At 38.6% G+C, this 19,457-nt stretch overlaps 2 protein-coding genes across 6 annotated transcripts in view; both read right to left on the reverse strand.

Moving 5' to 3' along the window:
- Window positions 1-3,872, reverse strand: part of LOC102965968 (RAD54 homolog B) — a 94,540-nt gene extending 90,668 nt beyond the window's left edge. Inside the window, exons 1-2 of one of the 2 annotated variants that reach the window (XM_042973202.1) lie at window positions 3,760-3,872; window positions 2,776-2,926 (exon numbers count right to left, since the gene is read on the reverse strand). In XM_042973202.1, the coding sequence (XP_042829136.1) occupies window positions 2,776-2,910 (135 nt within the window). In that variant the 5' untranslated portion in view covers window positions 2,911-2,926; window positions 3,760-3,872. Of the gene's footprint in view, window positions 1-2,775; window positions 2,927-3,035; window positions 3,047-3,759 lie in introns of those variants that run through there. The other variant, XM_042973203.1, reaches the window with a different exon arrangement.
- Window positions 3,873-13,228: 9,356 nt separating this feature from the next.
- VIRMA (vir like m6A methyltransferase associated) overlaps window positions 13,229-19,457 on the reverse strand; it is a 58,428-nt gene continuing 52,199 nt past the window's right edge. For all 4 annotated transcript variants that reach the window (XM_007095570.3, XM_042972804.1, XM_007095569.3 and 1 more), the window contains 4 exons: window positions 17,582-17,748; window positions 16,793-17,124; window positions 14,262-14,405; window positions 13,229-13,576 (listed from right to left, as the gene is read on the reverse strand). In XM_007095570.3, coding sequence (XP_007095632.1) covers window positions 13,422-13,576; window positions 14,262-14,405; window positions 16,793-17,124; window positions 17,582-17,748 — 798 coding nt within the window. In that variant the 3' untranslated portion in view covers window positions 13,229-13,421. The remainder of the gene's footprint in view (window positions 13,577-14,261; window positions 14,406-16,792; window positions 17,125-17,581; window positions 17,749-19,457) is intronic.

Below are 19,457 nucleotides of genomic sequence, written 5' to 3' on the forward strand. Positions count from 1 at the left end.
TTAAGCAGCCAACTTCAACTCAGGTCAGGATCTCAAGGTTCATGAGTTCAAGCCCTGCATCAGGCCTGCTTTGGATTCTGTGTGTCCCTCTCTGTCCCTCCCCCTCTCATGCTCTGTCTCTCTCTCTCTCTCTCTCTCTCTCTCTCAAAAATACAAAAACAAAAAACAAAAAACAAAAAAAAAAAAAAACAACAAAAAAAAGATCCACGAATTGTAGTAGTGGGACTGTGTGGAATGTGAATTGTATCTAATTAAAGCTGCTTTTAAAAAAAGAAAGAAAGAAAGAAAAAAAGAAAGGAACCTTATTAAAAAAACAGAAACCTATGTTTTCTTCTGACATTGTGGCCAGAAAGAAATGTAGGCTAAAACAAACACATGCAGACCAAAAAACAAGTTAAAAACTAGCAGAGTTTTTGGAGCACCTGGGTGGCTCAGTCAGTTAAGCATCTGACTCTTGGTTTAGGCTCAGGTCATGATCTCATTGAGCCCCACATCGGGCTCTGCCCTGAACCTGCTTGAGATTCTCTCTGCTTCTCTTTCTGCCCCTCCCACCTCAAAATAAACTTTAAAAAATATTAGACCTTTTTAACCACAAAAAGACACAAAATAAATTAGAACAACCTATTAAAAACCAGGCAAAGGGGGTGCCTGGGTGGCTCAGTCAGTTAAGCAGCCAACTTAAGCTCAGGTCATGATCTCACAGTGAGTTCAAGCCCCGTATCAGGCTCACTGCTGTCAGTGTAGAGTGCATTTTGGATCCTCTGTCCCCATCTCTCTCTGCCCCTCCCCGTTTGTTCTTGTGGGCTCTAATAAATTAAAACTTAAAAAAAAAAAAAAAAAAAAAAAAAAAAAAACAGGCAAAGAACTTGAATAGGTATTTCTCCAAATCAGATCTACAAAGAGCCAATTAACATATGAAAAGATGCTCAGCACCACTTTTCATAAGAGAAATGCAAATCAAGACCACAATGAAATACCACTCTTACTACCATCACCTACTAGGATGGCTATAATCAAATAAATAAATAAATAAATAAATAAATAAATAAAATAACAAGTGTTGCTGAAGAAGTGGAGAAAAGGAAACCCTCACACAGTGCTGATGAAAACGTAAAACGGTGCAGCAGTTGTGGAAAACAGTTTGGTAATTTCTCAAAAAATTAAACACAGAATTACCTCATTACCCAGCAATTCCACTCCTAGAAAAATGAACACAGGGATTCAAATAGAAACTTGTATGCCAATGTTCATAGCAGCATTATTCACAACAGCCAAAAAGTGAAAACACAAGTATCCACCAATAAATGAATGGATAAATAAAATGTGGTATATACATACAACTAAATATTGTTCAACCTTATAAAGTTATGAAGTTTTGACACATGCTACAACACGGATGAACCTTGAAACATGCTAACTGAAATAAGACAGAAATAAAGGGTAAATATCGTATTATTCCACTTCTATAAGGTAACTAGAAGTCAAATTTATGAAGAGAGAAAGTACAATAAATAGTGCTTACAAGGGGGTAGGTAAAGGAGGGAATAAGGAATTACTGTTTAATGGTTATAGAATTTCTGTTTGGGGTAATGAAAAAGTTTTCAAGTGAAAACAGTGATGATGGCTGCAAAACAGTGTGAGTATAATTAATGCCATTTATCTGGCACACTTAAAAATGGTAATACAGGGGGTGCCTGGGTGGTTCAGTCTATTAAGCAGCCGACTTTGGCTAGGGTCATGATCTCATGGTTCCTGAGTTTGAGCCCCCCCCCCCCCCCTTGGGCTCTGCACTGACAGTTTGGAGCCTGCTTGGGATTCTCTCTCTCTGCCCCTCCCCCACTTGTGCTCTCTCAAAATAAACTTTTACAAACAATGGTAAAACGGGAAGGGGCGGGGGGGCCTGGGTGGTTTGGTCAGTTGAGCACCAACTCTTGATTTCAGCTCAACTCAAAATTCCAGGGTTGTGGGATCAAGCCCCGCCTCCTGCTCCTCGCCGAGGATGGAGCCCGCTTGAGATACTCTCTTTTTCTTTCTCCCTCTCTCTCCCCTCCCCACTCCGCCCCTCTCCCTGCCTCGCACTCTAAAAATAAATCTTCTAAAAAACAAAAAAGGTAAAATAGCAAATTTTATGTTATATATACTTTATCGCAATAAAAAAAAAAAGGAGAGGCGCCTGGGCAGCTCAGTCAGTTAATCGTCTGACTCTTGATTTCGGTTCAGTCACGATCTAGAGGTTCTCAGGGTTGAGCCCTACATTGGACTGCAGGGTGTTGGTGTGGAACCTGCTTGGCATTCTCTCTCTCCCTCCTCTGTCTGCCCCTCCCCCATGCTCACTTGCGTGCTTGCACTCTCTCCCTCTCAAAATAAATAAATAAACCTAAAAAAATAAAAGGAAAAGAAAAAAGGAAACATACAAAATAGTGACTGTAATCATTACTTACATAGTCTCCTCAAATCACCTTACCTAAGGTTTTCACTTATATGGTAGTTTTAAAAAGAACACTGGTTACAATAATTTATTTTTACAATTCCTTCACAGAGGTTATTTTTTACTGTTAACAGTTTACTCTAGAGATCCAACTGCGTATCATTCCTTTAAAAAAATGATTTTAACCATTATTTTAAGGTTTGGGGAAGACTTTGTCAGAGACAGTAAAAACTCCTTCAGGCGATAAGTGTCGTTAACTCCTTAAATGACATGTTAAAAAAAAAAAAAAACATGCTTCTCTATATTATGCTTCTTTTATTTTATTTACTTATTTATTTTATTTTTACCTGAAGTAATTTTACATCTGGACTCATCTTTGTAATCTCTTCATCTGGACTTGGATTACTCCTTCCTGGTGGTATAAATTTTACTTTTTTGAAGGAATTCCCCTGCAACTGACTCGGTGCTGCAGATCGTCTCATATTCAGCAGTACCAACCTAAAAAGCACCCAAAACAGAAATCATCTACGAATCTGACAGATTTAACCCCAAACATAAAAACAGTTCATCCCTACAACCCTATCTTTAAAAATATAAGAGAATAAACCTGTAAAAAGCCTTAGAAAACAAGTTTAACAGCTAGTAACATTTTATTTTCATCACAACGAGCTACTGAAAAGAATATAAGATTTAAATTGAACGGTGTAAACTTGAGGATGTGGATTTTGATAATACTATGGATTAGATAACGATGATGGAGTCTTTGAAGAATGCAACCATTAAACCTCTAGGATACAACAACGTTAATAAAACAGCCAAGAACCAGCAACAGACCTGCTGTTTCTGCTTTTGGCCTTCCAACTACCATAGGCAGCAGCTACACTTCGTGACTTAAGTCGTTCCTCTCCTTTGTGGCCCCGCTAAACGTGCCTACAGACATCGTCTATTAATTAATCGGTTTGTACCGTGCAACATAATGTAGACTAGCCCTGGGGGAAAGAAACCCAAGACCCACAGAAGCAAAGCAGGTGGACAGCTGGGGGACCACTGCCCAGAGTCGACTCTCCCTGGGACACTACCCCCCCCCATCACAAACGCACCCCTACCGCCGGCCTTGGCACCAGCCACCCCGGAGCCAAGAGCGAGGGCGTCCTTTACACTTCAGACCGCTCTCCCCCCCCCCCCCCCCACGCCCGCAGGAGACGGCCGCGGCCGCTCCACCGCCTTCCTTCCCTCCTCCCCGGAGGCCTGCTCCAGCGCCTCTCCTGTTTTGTCCCACACAAGCGCACACACCACCGCAGTCTCACAAGCCTTCCCCTCCAAGGACGCACCGGCGACGACCCAATAGAAGCCGCACATCCAGGGAAGAAAAACTCGGGTAAACAGAAAACACCTCGCCACCCGAGGAGCTTAAGGCTCCCGCCTCAGCGCAGCCTATCGCGAACGAGCTAGCCGCGCGTGCGTACCACCTTCCTGCAGCTGCGCCTTGTTCAGCCCGACTCTGATTGGACGACCTTAACTGCGCATGTCTCTATGCGTTTCCCTTTATTTGTAGTTTGGTTCAATTCAAAAATATTTGGTTGGAAAAATATTTATTTGTTTATTTGTTACTTATGTCCTATAATCAGACATGCTGTAGGTGCTGAGGCTACAGACTTCATTTTCAACAGACGACCCATCTTAAATCTGAGACCACCTACATGGATATGTTCATACAGTTAGATGGTCTGCTTAGAAAAATAATATGCAAATATGCCGATTTTACCATAAAGCTCCTAAATTATGCAGCATTTTAAGAATAAAGTGACTTCAGCAACGTGGTTAAAATAATATAGGCCCTTAAAGTACCTAACCCAAATAGGTAAACTAACCTTTTAAAAGTGGTGTGACACCTTTTAATATAGTGACAAGCCATGTATAGGTCATAGGCCTTTTAATGTAGAAGTATCTCCAAACCATGTCACTGTCTGTAGTATCTACAAAAATACTCCAGTTTGAACAAAAAACTTAGAAATGTGTGAATAGAATAATTTTTATTGTTTAGCCTGATTTTGGAAAACACTTAACTCTAAAATATAGGTAAAGAATTAGAGAATATTAAATTTTACCTAACTGTGGTAGACTAGTATTCTTTTTTGAAATTTTGTATTTTATTTTAAACTTTTATTTTGAGAGGGGTGCCTGGGTAGCTCAGTTGATTAACCTGACATCAGCTCAGGTCATGATCTCCTGGTTTGTGAGTTCAAGCCCCACCTTGGGCTCTGTGCTAACAGCTCAGAGCCTGGAGCCTGCTTCAGATTCTGTGTCTTCCTCTCTCTCTGCCCCTCCCCCTGCTCACACACTCTCTCTCTTTCTTTCTCTCTCTCTCTCTCTCTCTCTCTCTCTCTCAAAAATAAACATTGAAAAAAAAATTTTAATAAAAGTTTATTTTGAGAGACAGAGTGTGTGGGGAGGGGCAGAGAGAGAGAGTGAGAGCCAAAGAGAGAGAGAGAGAGAGAATCCCAAGCAGGCCTCTCTCTCTCTCAGCACAAAGCCCAATGTGGGGCTCAAACTCACAAACAATGAAATCATGACCTGAGCCAAAGTCAGACACTTAAATGACAGAGCCACTCATGCACCCTGTATTTTATTTTATTTTTAAGTGAACTATAAGCCCAATGTAGGACTTGAATTCAGACCCTGAGATCAAGAGTCACATGCTCTACCAACTGAGCTAACCAAGTGCCCCTGTATCATTTTTTATATACTAAATTGTTACAATTCTTTGGACTTTATTTTAGCAAAATTCGTGTTTTAAATAAAGATGTTATGAATTGCATAACAGCAAAACTTAGGATTAATTTTCTACAATAAAGATAAGGACAAACAGCAAAATTATAACTGATGAGCATAAACCAAAAGAAATATAGTCCTAGTTAGAATACAGCAGATAAAATAACTTTTCTTTGAAACAGTAAATTTCAAAATTTCAAAAGGCTTATTTATATTTTATAGGAATTGTCTATGGAAGAGAAATCAATCTCACTTTTTATTCTTTCTAATAAAAATTATCATCATGAAATATTTAGTTTACTTCACTTAATTGTTTTATGGTATTAGATAATGGTGGGCTAGAAAAAAAAAGATAGTGTAGAAAGATACCTGTCATTTTTGTCAGAACGATTACAACTACTTCTCAATACTAACATAACTTATTACATAAATGATTTTAATTTTCTGCATTTTAATGACAAAGTCTACTACTTGCACCTAATGATAAAGAAGATAAGTGAGTGCTAGATAGTGAAAAGGCATAAGAAGAGTAAAGCAGAGATGGGGGGTATTGAAACTCTAGATAGGGTAGCCAGGGAAGGCCTCTTTGAACAAAGGTCCTGAAGCAATAGTGTATTTAGGGCTGGTAGGAACAGTCAGAAGGTGGTAGCTGGAGCAAAGTGAGCTCAGAGAGTAGTAGATGAGGCCAAAGAAATACCAAAGAGGGGTGAAAACAGGGGTAGAAACCTGTGGACTATTGTAAGAATTCCAGCTTTTATTCTGAAATGGGAGGCCATTGACGGGTTTTGAGATGAATTAGGAAGCTATTACCATAACTCAGAAAAGAGACAATGGTGGTTTGGCAGCAGAGGTGGAACAATTAGAGTCTAGAAGTCAAGATCGAAGCAGAGTATGAGAGAAACACAGTAGGGAAGAATGACTCTAAGCGTTTTGGTGTGAGAAATTTGAAGTATGGAGTTGCTATTTATTGAAAATTTAAAAAAGAAGACAGCAAAGGAGTAATGATCACAGCAGGGGAATATTCAGAGCTCAATTTGAGTATGTCAAATTTAAAGTGATTGCTAGAAAACTGGTGGAGATGTCGAGATGCAAATCTGGGTGTCACAGGACAGGTCTGGGTTGGAAATTTAGAGGAACCAATATGTAGAGATGCTATTTAAAGTTACGACACTGAAGGGTGCCTGGGTGGCTCAGTAGGTTTAAGCATCTGACTCTGAGTTTCAGTTCAGGTCATGATCTCACGGGTTCGTGAGTTTGAGCCCTGTGTCAGACTCTGTGCTGACAGTTTGGAGCCTACATAGGATTCTCTCTCTCTGCCCTCCTTTGCTCATGTACTCTCTCACTCTCTCTCTCAAAAATAAATAAATTTAGGGGTGCCTGGGTGGCTCAGTCGGTTAAGCATCCGACTTCAGCTCAGGTCATGGTCTCATGGTTGGTGAGTTCAAGCCCCATGTTGGGCTCTGTGCTGGCAGCCCAGAGCCTGGAGCCTACTTCACATTCTGTGTCTCCCTCTCTCTCTGCTCTTCCCTCCCTCGCTCTCTCTCTCTCTAAAAAATAAACATTAAAAATAAATAAACTTAAAAAAAATTCTTCATCTAGGCAATTTTGTGGATGCAGATATCTTTGTAAACAAATGTTTTGATAAACTTTAGTTCATTTCCTTCCCTTCTTTACTCATTGAGTAAGTACTAAAATTTTATCACCACTACTTTCTGTAAGGACATTGTACTGTGTCCCAGGTTCAGTTAACATTAGACCTATCAGAAGTAAAAGTTTCTGGGGCAGCTGGGTGGTTCAGTCGGTCAAATATCCGACCCTTGATTTCAGCTCAGGTCATGATCTCATGGTTCGTGAGTCCACACTGCCAGTGCAGAGCCCACTTGGGATTCTCTCTCTCCCTCTCTTTCTCTGCTCCTCCCCTCCACTCTCTCAAAATAAATAAACTTTAAAAAGTAAAATAATAAAATGAAAGCCAAGAACTCAGCATAATTTTTTCCAAATACCTCAAAACTATGTTCCATTTAAAACCCAAGAATATATAATGATATACTAACCAGAATAGGGTCATTAAAAAAGTATATCTCCAAGATATTTATGCAGCATGAAACAATGCAGCATAGTTAAGAACATCTTAGATATGAAAGACATCGACAGAAGAACTTAGAATACAACAATCAGAAATGCAATTTCCAGGGTGCGTGGGTGGCTGAGTCAGTTAAGTGACCAACTCTTAGTTTTGGCTCAGGTCATAAACTTTTGGTTTGTGGGTTTGAGCCCCACATCAGGCCCCATGCTGACAGTGCAGGGCCAGCTAGGAATTCTTTCTCTGCCCCTTCCCCACTCGCACACTCTGTCTCTCTCTCAAAATAAATTAGAAAGAAAGAAAGAAAGAAAGAAAGAAAGAAAGAAAGAAAGAAAGAAAGAAAGAAAGAAAGAAAAAGAAAAGAAGGAAGGAAGGAAGGAAGGAAGGAAGGAAGGAAGGAAGGAAGGAAGAAATGCAATTTCCAAAGCAGTCTGTAGTCAAGTATGGAAGCACAGAAAACAAAACTAGATTCTGCAGATGCGGTCTAGCACCACAAACATAAAGGCAAACTTTATACATAACATGTTAGGGAAGGAGTGGCTTTGGTACACATAGCTTTTAGCAATCTCTCCTCTGTTCCCCACCAGATTGAAAAACTATTCATTGCCCATAGTTTCTCACTTCTCTATAATTCAACAAACAGCATTGTGGATTCTGCTTACCTTTCTCCAAATTCACACTCCAAAAAAACTACCATCACAGAAATTATAAAATCTTTCAAACTGCCCAATCTAGTAGTCTTTTCACCTTCACCTTTTGAGGACTTGTGTAGCAACTTGTGTAGCTGTCCCTCCCTTCTCCCACTAGAAAGGTATTTCAGAGCAGTAACTGCTTTGTACTATTTTATGCCATCGTGGCCTAATATAACTCTAGAGGCATTACAGTATCTGGGAAACATCTTTTGTATTTGATCCCTCCATTTCCATTACCATTGTCTTAGCTTAGGACATTACTTTTCATTTGGGTCACTGGATCCAAACCTGGCTGATTATCAGAATCTCCTGAAAAGCTTTTTAAAAACAGATTAGTAGGTCCCTGGAACCTCTATTTTTAAGTTTTTTATTTATTTTGAGAGAGAGCGAGCATGCATGCACACCTGTGCACAAGATGGGGAGGAGCGGAGAGGAGGAGAGAGAGAATCTCAAGCAGGCTCTGCACTGTCAGCAAGAAGCCCAATGTGGGGCTTGAACTCACAAACTGTGAGAGCATGACCTGAGCCAAAACGAAGAGCCGGATGGTTAACCCGATGAGCCAACCCAGGAGCCTCCTGGAACCTGCGTATTTAATGACCTCCCCAGATGATTCCTAAATTTTAAAACCACTGAGAACATATCAGCGGTTCTCAAAGTGTTAGGGTGCATCAAATTTTAGCAGAATTGTGTGCAGGGCTTGTTAAAGCACACATTGCTGGGCCCCAGTTCCAATTTCTTAGGTCTGGGATTGTGCCTGGGAATGTGCATTCCTAACAAATTCCCAGGTGATGCCAAGCTGCTGGTCTGAGGACCACTCTAGAAATCACTGATTTAGATCTTTGCTGTAATTGCTTAATTGCTGTTTCTGCTTGGGCTCTTCCCTCTCTAATCCATTCTTACTGCACTAGAGCTGTCTTTCTACTTTTTAAATGTTTTTATTTATTTTTGAGAGGCAGACAGACAGAGCACAAGCGGGGAAGGGGCAGAAAGAGGGAGACACAGAATTCAAAGCAAGCTCCAGGCTCCAAACTGTCAGCACACAGCCCGACGTGGGGCTCGAACTCACAAACCGCAAGACCATTACCTGAGCCGAAGTTGGATGCTTAACTGACTGAGCCACCCAGGCGCCCCGATATCTTTCTAAAGCATAAATCTGATTATGATTAACTTATGGAAAACATCTTTCAGTCACTCACCAATAGTAGATGCTTATAAAGGTGTGCCAAGTTTAAAAATGTCATTCATATTAACAAAAATTCTTATTTTGTTGCTGAGCACAGCAAATAAGAGACCTTTCGCAATTTAGCCCTAGTCTCCAAGTACACATTCCCTCCACTTCTTCTACCCTTGATCCCAGCATCCAATACTGGCCAAAGTAGACTACTCACTGTTCCTTGCATTTTCGTATCATCTACCACCTCCTTATATTTAAAAAATATTACCACATGCTCCTGAGCATCCTGGAACTTATTAGAAACTGGACTATCTTCACTTAGAATGTATACTACAGAACTATTATAAAAGTATCCCCAAACTAAAAACTTCCCTAAAGTCCCATCAAAATGCTTCAGTAGATCTACAGAGCTGTAACTCTATTCCTATAACTTCCACATTATTTCTCAAGCAGGCACTAATTCCTATGACTTCAGAAATAATTTAGTTAAATAACAATTTAGCAAATAATATTGCTCTACACATCAAAAAAGAAAAAAGTCAAATATATACTTTCTTTAATCTTCAAGACATAGTGAGATAGGTAAAAGGAGATAGATTTAGGATAAGAGATTAAAGTTTATTAAAGTTGCACAGCTAATAGATGATAAAGCTGTTCTCAAATCCAAGCTTTTTGGCTCCAAAGAGCTCCATAGCATCATGTCCTACCACAAATTTACTTGGTAAATTTTACTGTCTCAAATGAGGTAAGTTTTTGCAATAATCCAGTTCCAATTTCTAAAACAGATGTTATCAAACTCTTCAGGATGGAATCCTCTGGCCACATTTTGCCCTGCACTTGTGTTTTTTTGGCTCATATAGTTATTAACTGCTGCATTTGGAAAATGCTTACGTACACACAAAGAAAAAAAATTGTTCACACAATGGTCCAAATTTTTGACTTCTCTGTTTTAAGTTTATGTATTTTGAGAGAGAGCAAAAAGCGGAAGGAAGGGGGAGACGGAGAGAGAATCCCAAGCAGGATCCGTACTGCCAGTGCAGAGCCTGACAAGGGGCTTGGTCCCACAAACCATGAGATCATGACCTGAGGCTAAAACAAGTTCACCACTTATCTGCTTGAGCCACCCAGGCGCCCCTTGGCTTCTTTGAAAGAATCGGAAGTGAAGCCCCTGAGTAATAAAAAAAAATTTTTTTAATAAAATCAGAAAATGGGCCACCTGGGTGGCTCAGTCAGTTACATGTCCAACCTCAGCTCGGGTCATGACCTCACCATTCTGTGCTGACAGCTTGGAGCCTGGAGCCTGCTTCAGATTCTGTATCTCCCTCTCTCTCTGCCCCTCCCCCACTCACACTGTGTCTCACTCTCTCAAAAACAAACATTAAAAAAATTTTTTTTTAATAAAAAATAAAAAAAGTCAGAAGATGCATCAGCATTGGACCTATCAGTCTTCCAAGTTACTGATCAGCTGAAGCTGAAGCCTAGTCTCCTTTAACACTGCAGGCACTCTCCAGAGCCACCTGCTTCAACTATCCCTATTTTCACTCTGGAACTGAAGCCAAAATACCAACTAACAACTCTTCTCCAGTTTTCACTGTCTGTTCTTCAACTGATTCTCTTCCCACATTTGTTACTTTCCAGGCCATTGCTAGTAGTTGAGTTTGCAACCTTTTCTCTAGCTTATGAATTTATAGGACCCTTATAAAATCTTGCTCATTAATTATTGATCTATCTGGCCTATGAATTTAAAAATAAAAATCACGTTTTTCATCTGAACTAGTCTTTATGCAAAAATAATTCCAGAGATGTTATATATGATCTAACATACAACTCTAATGTCTTTTTTTTTTATTTAGCTATTTTAAAAAGTTACTTTAAAAACTTATTTGAGTTTTCACAAATTTTTTTGTTTATTTTTGAGAGACAGAGTGTGAGTGGGAGAGGGACAGAGAGAGGGACACACAGAATCCAAAGCAGCCTCCAGGCTGAACTGTCAGCACAGAGCCCAATGCAGGGCTTGAACTCACGAACCCTGAGATCATGACCTGAGCAGAAGTCGTATGCTTTACCTACTGAGCCAGCCAGGCGCCCCTCTTTTTTCTTATACTTATGAAAAAATACAAATCATTCAATTAAAGACTTAACTCAGTAACTCCTTGTATTATATGTTAAATAGAATATAAGTTTTATTCTTAAAGGTATTCTCCATTTTCATTAATTTCTAAATACCATTCAAAACTTTTCCTGAAATGTCTTATGTAAAACAAAGTAGTTTTGCAAATAACACATATACCCATTTTACCAAAGTACATATAATATAAAATTGATTTATTTTTGAAGGTATGTGACCTTCCATAGAGATCTAAATATATATGACAGCAAACATCCCCCAGTTATCTATCTGGCTCACTTTAGAAATGACTAAAACAGAGTGTTAAGCCTTTGGAATTAACACTTCCCTATGATAAATTAATTTTTACCTTTATTATCATTCAACCTAAAACGTAGCTTCATACTTCTCCAAGATGGAAAAAAAGAGGTATAGAATTACAAGCTAGCCAACCTGGTTCTAAATCCTGTTTCTTTCACTTTTGAGTCAAGCTCCTCTTCAGCTTTCTCTATCTATAAAATTATGGTATATCTCCTTTGCTGGATTGCTATAAAAACTGAGTGATGCATGCATGAAAGGGATAGTCAACATGTTTATCTAAGACTCTTAATTACTCAAGACGTTTTAAATTTGTCTGGTATTAATTTGCATTTATGTTAATTTATTATCTTGGCTGGTCTGAAATATTGGCCTGAATCATCTAAGGCAAACAGCAGAAACAACTCTGATTATTTCTCAGAGATTATATTCAACTTAAAGCTAAAAAACTAGTCAAGTAATTATGTATTTGTATATAGCCATATGTTATTATTTAAGAAATGCAGTTACTTAAAAAACAACGATTTTTCTGTGTACTTATGTCAGACATGAGGGACAAACTTTGAATTCTAGCTAATGTGAAAAATGCATCTTTAGAGAGAATGAACTCATTAGGTTTCAGGAATGAAAGAGATTTAAGTTACCTTGGATTTTTTGAGGCTACTATAGTTATGAAAAGATTTCCATTACCTTTTCCTTAAATCAGAGTCTTTAGAGCTCAGAGCTCAGAGTTCTTTAAAGTATTTTCCAAACAAACATACTTTATATTCCCACAAATAGTTTGGCAAAACAGTGATATAGGGATGGCATGAGACTCATACACTCCTGTTGTTTAAGAACTCTATATTTTATGCCAGTTATATAGGCTGAGTCAAGATACCCTTGGGGAAAATATGGCTATTTTCTCAAAGTTATCAACTTTATTTCTGTATGTAAAGTCCAGACTTTATTAGATGTTTCTGACTCTCAAAAGACCATTATTAGGCTATGTCTCATTTAGGCTTTAAAAAATTGCATAATAAAATAGCATAAGTAGGTATAAAGTTGAAACACAAAGTACGTACATATTTCTTTCTAATATGAAGAAGAGTGTCAGGTTTCTTTTGGTACAGCCAAAAGATTCCCAGCACCAGGGCATCCTAGTAAATTAACACAGATGTCACAGGGTATTTTAAATTTTTGAGAGTAACACATCTGTTGGACACAACACAAACTACTACTTCAAGGTACTTTAATTAGCACTAAATTTTCTCATGACAGTGTATCTTTGCAAAACCAGGTTTTCAGCAGTTCTGATAAAAAGTACTATGCAAAAAGCACTGTGGAACAGGAAATGATACTGATGGTGTCCAAGCTGGTTCCAAAGTCTAAGAAGGTGGCAGTGTTCACAGTTACTCATGGTTATGATATAAATTCTTATTAAGCTGTTTGGACCCACCTGTTAATAAATAGAAGTATTAGGTACTTCTTTTGGCTTAGCTGTGCTGTGAAAAAGTTACTGCAACACTAAAGGGCACCATGAGCTGAGAAAGTATTGAGGACATCTGTGGCATAGGCAAAAATACACTAAAACCAAAGTCACTTCATTGTTCATTTTCTACCTAAGAAATTTTGTAAATAGTTATATATGAAAGGGAAAAAATATATACAAACGTACATACAAAGTTTGGATTTTTATTGAAATCTTGTGTTAGGTATCAAACAAAATCTGCTTTCTTCAGATAAAAATATTCTCTCAGATGTCTCCAGATAACTGCTAAGTCTAAGTTGGTCCTTTAATGTCTTATTTTACTTTTATTGTCCTCATGAAATGTTCGTATACACTCAGGATGTTCCCAAAAGGATTTTTATCGTGTAAAGGATCGTACATGACGACCTCTACCACTGCCTCCACTGACAAACTTTCCTCTTGAGCCTCCACTGCCGCTATTTGCACTTGCCCAGGAAGGTCCAAGTCCCCCACGACCTCTGGAAGCACGGTCACGAGGACTTGGGCGGTAGCCTATAAAAAAAAGAATATAGTTTTTAGTCATAACACCCTTTACATTCCCACTATAGAAATAGTAACCTATAAAACTGAGCTCAAACTAAGAGAGGAATTACTCTTTGCCCCTTTAAAATCCATGTGCAGGTTCTTTCTGTAAATGTGATGAAGACTGCTGAACTGTCTACCTTAAATAGGTAAATTGTATGATATGTGAGAATTATATCGCAAATAAAGCTGTTATAAAAAAGTAAGTGAATATGAAACCAAAAGCTACCTCTGACCAGAAGAATTCTGGACTTGATACAGTAATGTTTGAGGAAAAACAGGTTATGTGCCTACTCACACAACACCAATATTATAAACAAAAATAGAATCCACTGTATGAAGATATCTCTATTACTAAAATACTTTGGTCAAAAAAGTATCTTAAGGATTGGCTTTCATTATCAGCACATCACTGTGAAACTGCTCAGATTATACGTGTATTCAGAATCCAGAATTTTTTTATTCCCACAGAATATGAACATTGGGCATTCATTTGCAGATATAAAATTAAATTGACTTTAGAATTATAAGTCTATGTTCTAAAATATCCTCTCTCAGAATGACAGTATATGACATCTGACAACTTAAAAAGGATTCACCCCCACGCCCCACCCAATTCCCTGCCTCAGCGATATCAACTTGGAAGGATGTATACCTGTAGAACTAAGTGGTCGCAACGGTGGAAGAGGTCCTCTGTTAAAATTGCTCTGGCCTCCACGACTTTCATTGTAAGTTCCTCGAGGAGTATTCTGAGCACTCCAACTGGAGCCTCTTGTCCCCTCCCGACGACTGTAGTTTCCTAAAAAGAGAAAACACAATCAAAATCTACTATTTTCACAACTTCAACTGAATTAAAAAAGACTCAACAGGCTTTTCTTATTCTTCAAAGTAATGAAAGAGAAACAGTGAAATTCTGGCTTATATACTACAGTGTGGCAGCATCGTATGTGGTTAGAAGCAGAGGCTCTACAGCCAGACCGCCAGCATTCAAATACTGGTTCTGTCACTTACATTTATATATCCTGGTCAGCTGATAGTTTTCTCTTCTGTAAAGTGGGTGTACTAACAGAATCTACCTCAAAGGGTTGATATGAGAGTGTTTTACATAATAGTCCCAACACAGCTATGTATTTGCTATTAATATAAACTGCTATTCACTTTCACTACCAACCTCTTTAACTCAGCAGCATGAAAACATGTCAACAATCCACTAGCGAAGTATAATTTCTACAAGTATACCTAATTTCTGAAATCTTGAAACTTTTTTTAAACAAGGAATAATGTTTAATAAATCACAGAAGCAAAAAATATCATGCAGTAAGTTAAAGTAGCCACCTTTGACAATCAATAAAACAAGTTTTGTGGTTTTCTGTTACATTCCACAATAGTAGGGGCGCCTGGCTGGCTCAGTAGGTGGAGTATGCAACTCTTGATCTTGGGGTTGTGAGTCTGAGTCCCACATTGGGTGTAGGGATTACATAAAAATAAAATCTTTAAAACAATTTTTTCCACAACAGTAACTTAAAATAAAAGAAACAAGATTTGTAACTTAAAGCTCTGCTGTGCAGGGGCGCCTGGGTGGCTCAGTCGGTTGGGCGGCTGACTTCGGCTCAGGTCATGATCTCGCGGTCCGTGGGTTCGAGCCCCGTGTCGGGCTCTGTGCTGACAGCTCAGAGCCTGGAGCCTGTTTCGGATTCTGTGTCTCCCTCTCTCTGACCCTCCCCCATTCATGCTCTGTCTCTCTCTATCTCAAAAATAAATAAACGTTAAAAAAAAATTTTTTTTTAAAAAAAAGCTCTGCTGTGCAGTGGTCTCCCTAGAGCCCATAAGGAGGGTAGCATTCTGAAACAGGTATGACAGGTGTACAACATTTCAAATGGAATTCATTCACAGGCAAAATCTTGAAATAATTTAAAACAGATTAAATAGGGGTGTCTGGCTGTCTCAGTCGATAGAACATATATCTCTTGACCTTGGGGTTGTGGATTCGAACCCTATGTTGGGTGTAGAGATTTAAAAATAAAATCTTAAGGGGCGCCAGGGTGGCTCAGTCAGTTGAGCATCCAACTCTTGATTTCAGCTCAGGTCATGATCTGAAGTTTGTGGGATCAAGCCTGTGTCAGGCCCTCCACTAAGTGTGGAACCTGTTTAAGATTTTCTCTCTCCCCCTCCGCCCCTCTCCCCTGCTCACACATTCTCTCTCTGTCTCTCTAAAATAAAATTTAAAAATAAATAAATAATTAAATCTTAAAAAAAAAAACCACAACAAATTAAATATAACATCAAGAAGCAAGTAGATAAGAGAATCAATGGTTAACTACGTAGAAGAATCCTAAGGAAATTGTTGGCAAGTAGAACTGTGAGATTGTATATGTACTATTCAGAAAGGATAAACACAATTTTCAATAAAAAAAGGAAAATAATTAGCCAACTGACTTCTTTTAAACTTATCACTAAACATGCAATTAATTAAATATTAATCTAAAAAAGATTTTTTCTGGGGTGCCTCGGTGGCTCAGCTGGTTAAATGTCCAACTTCAGCTCAGGTCATGATGTCGTGGCTCGTGAATTCAAGCCCTGCACTGGGCCCTGTGCTGACAGCTCAGAGCCTGGAGCCTGCTTCAGATTCTGTGTCTCCCTTTCTCTCTGCCCCTCTCCTACTTGTACTTGCTCTCTCTCTCTCAAATTAAACATTTAAAAAAATTTTTTAAATTGTTAAAATTTTTTTAAAAATTAAAAAAAAAAAAAAAAAGATTTCTTTTTTCTATCCAATAAAGTACTCAGCAAATAGTTACCAGTGGTCTGAGAAGTCACTTAATTGTAGTAACTGAAAAGTACTTCATCTGAATCACTTATATCTAAATCACTTCTTTTAAAAAAAAGTGATTTTTTTTTAACTTTTTTAAACGTTTATTCATTTTTGAGAGACAGAGAGAGACAGAGCATGAGCGGGGAAGGGGCAGAGAGAGGGGGAGACACAGAATCTGAAGCAGGCTCCAGGCTCTGAGCTGTCAGCACAGAGCCCTACGCGGGGCTTGAATTCACAAACTACGAGATCATGACCTGAGCCGAAGTCGGACGCTCAACTGACTCAGTCACCCAGGTGCCCCACATCTAAATCACTTCTATTAAATATGCTAATATTCCAATATTCTAACCCACTAGAAAATATACATAAATAATTACCTTTTGAAGCAGGTGGTGTGAAAAACCTATTCTGACTGTGAAAAGCACCCCGTCCTCCTCGATTGCCTGAAAATCCACCACGAGAAGAAATCTTCTGTGATACTTTGAGTGGTCGTTTTGGTGGGGGTATTCCATCTTGAGGGACCACTTCTTTACTTTCAGCTGCAACAAAGTCATCCACGTGCATAGATGGTGGTCTGCTTGTGTTCTGTTTTCTCTGACGAAAAATATCATGGGGTCGTATACCCTGTCCAAATCCTCCCCTGCCCCTTCCTCTTGGTGGTGGCACAACATGAGCTCGTTTGGCAGGTTCGATGTATTCAGACTTCCCGCTATTAAAATAAAAACACTCCATGAAAACTTATTCTTTTTTTTCCTATTTCCAATGAATATTTAAGTCAGTCTTTGTAATATTGAAAACTACATTTCAATTAGTTCTTATTTCAATTGTGTTAACACTGCAAACATCTCTATTCCTCTCCAGGGATGGACAACAAAACTAGCTAAGAATGGTACTCACATTTTATGATATGACTAACAATTATTTAAAATAATCCAGTTCACCTCTTGTTCAACCTTCCAAACTCTCATAAAGTAGAAGAACATAACAAAAGTACCAGGGATATCCTGGCCAAAGTATTATCTTAAAAAAAATTCCAAACAATATTCATGACTCAAGTATTATGTCAACTTCCTTTTTTCTCTTATAGTTAGTGTCTATCTTAAAATACATTGCAAGAAATAAGCTTCCATGACCACTGTCAAGATCTTCAGTATAAAAAGTTTTACCTTGAAGTTATAAAGGTCTCATGCTTGTGCTTCCCAAGTTTGAATCCTTTAGTAGTCTTAGTTCTCCCTGGAGACGATGGTTCTGACAAAAATGAGCGCTCTAATTCTGAGTGCAAGTCAAAGTCACTACAGCATTTTTCAGAGAGCTCAATTAGGTCAACCTTTACCTGCAATCATAAAAATTAAACAAAATGAAAAATAATCTTAAATATAATTATTAATGTAACATTTATTAAAATTCTTATTTCCTATAAATTAGCTTTGACTCTCATAATAAATAAATTATAGGTCGGCCTCTTTCCCTCATCCTTTTTTTTTTTTAATTAATTAATTTTGAGAGAGCGAGAGAAAGAGAGGAGAAAGAATCCCAAGCAGGCTCTGCACTGTGAGCAGGGAGCCCAACACAGGGCTTAATCCCACAAACCAGAGATCGTGACCCGAGATGAATCCAAGAGTCAGACACTTAACCAGCTGAGCCACCCAAGTGCACCCCCCCCCACCTTTTTTTTAAAGAATTTATTTTTAAGTAATCTCTACATCCAACATGGGGCTTGAATTCACAATCTCAAGATCAAGAGTTGTATGCTCCATTGACTAAGCCAGTCAGGCACCCCTTTCCCTTATCCTTTCAAAAAGCAACATCATTGGTAGTTAAAAATCTTAGGAATTCAGCTGCATTTTGGAGGGATGGAAGAGAGTGGCATTCTTCCTCAAAGAAGGGTTGTCAAATTTGGGAGGCCTCTGCTGTCTGACAAGGAACTCAGAATTTATCTATATAAATTAATAAAGTAGCATCTCCAAAACGTTTCCCAAAGAATCTGAAAATAACATACTTTGTAAGCCCTGTATAGTCAACATATCTATTATAAAAGGATTCTGTGCCACAGATCTCAAAGTTCTATGCATTTAATGAGGGTTCAATCTAAGTTTACTTCCAGAGAAATAAAAATTATGTTTACTTAAGTTTTATTTAAATTTAGCAAACCTAAAACCCCAAATTTTCTTTTTTTTTATTTTTATTTATTTTTTATTTTTTTTAAATTTTTTTTAACATTTATTTATTTTTGAGACAGAGAGAGAGAGCATGAACAGGGAAGGGTCAGAGGAAGAGGGAGACACAGAGTCCGAAACAGGCTCCAGGCTCTGAGCTGTCAGCACAGAGCCCGACGCGGGGCTCGAACTCACGGACCGCGAGATCGTGACCTGAGCCGAAGTCAGCCGCTCAACCGACTGAGCCACCCAGGCGCCCCTAAAACCCCAAATTTTCTAAACCATGTAAGGTTACAATAAAGACAGTTGTGATTCAATATAAAAGTTATAAAAAAAACCAACATCCTTCTAACAAATATTTTAGATCTATGATGCTAGATATGGTAGGTAGCCCCTTAACCTCTTGCGCCTATTTAAATTTAAATTAATTAAAATTAAATAAAAAATAAAATTCAGTTCTTCAGTCACACTAGCAACATTTCGTTGTTCAACAGTCACATAAGGCTAATGGCTACTATACTAAACAGAGCACATTTCTGAACATTTCTGTTACTGCATACAGTTCTATTGGACAGAACAGTTCTAAAGAATCATTGGCAATTTACACTAAAGAAGAAATTATTTTTTTTTTTAATTTGAGAGAGCGTGTTAGCAGGGGAGAGGGGCCGGAGAGAGAAAATCTTAAGCAGGCTCCATGTTCAAGGTGGAACCCAACATGGGGCTCAATCCTACAACCCTGGAACATGACCCAAGCCGAAACCAAGAGTCAGACACAACCAAATGAGCCACCCAGGCGCCCCTTTTTGTAATTTTTAAGCAAGCTTTACGCCCAATGTGGGGCTTTAACTGACAACGCCAAGATCAAGAGTCACATGCTTGCTCTACT

The sequence above is a fragment of the Panthera tigris genome, chromosome F2, assembly GCF_018350195.1.
Source record: "Panthera tigris isolate Pti1 chromosome F2, P.tigris_Pti1_mat1.1, whole genome shotgun sequence".
NCBI lineage: Eukaryota > Metazoa > Chordata > Mammalia > Carnivora > Felidae > Panthera > Panthera tigris.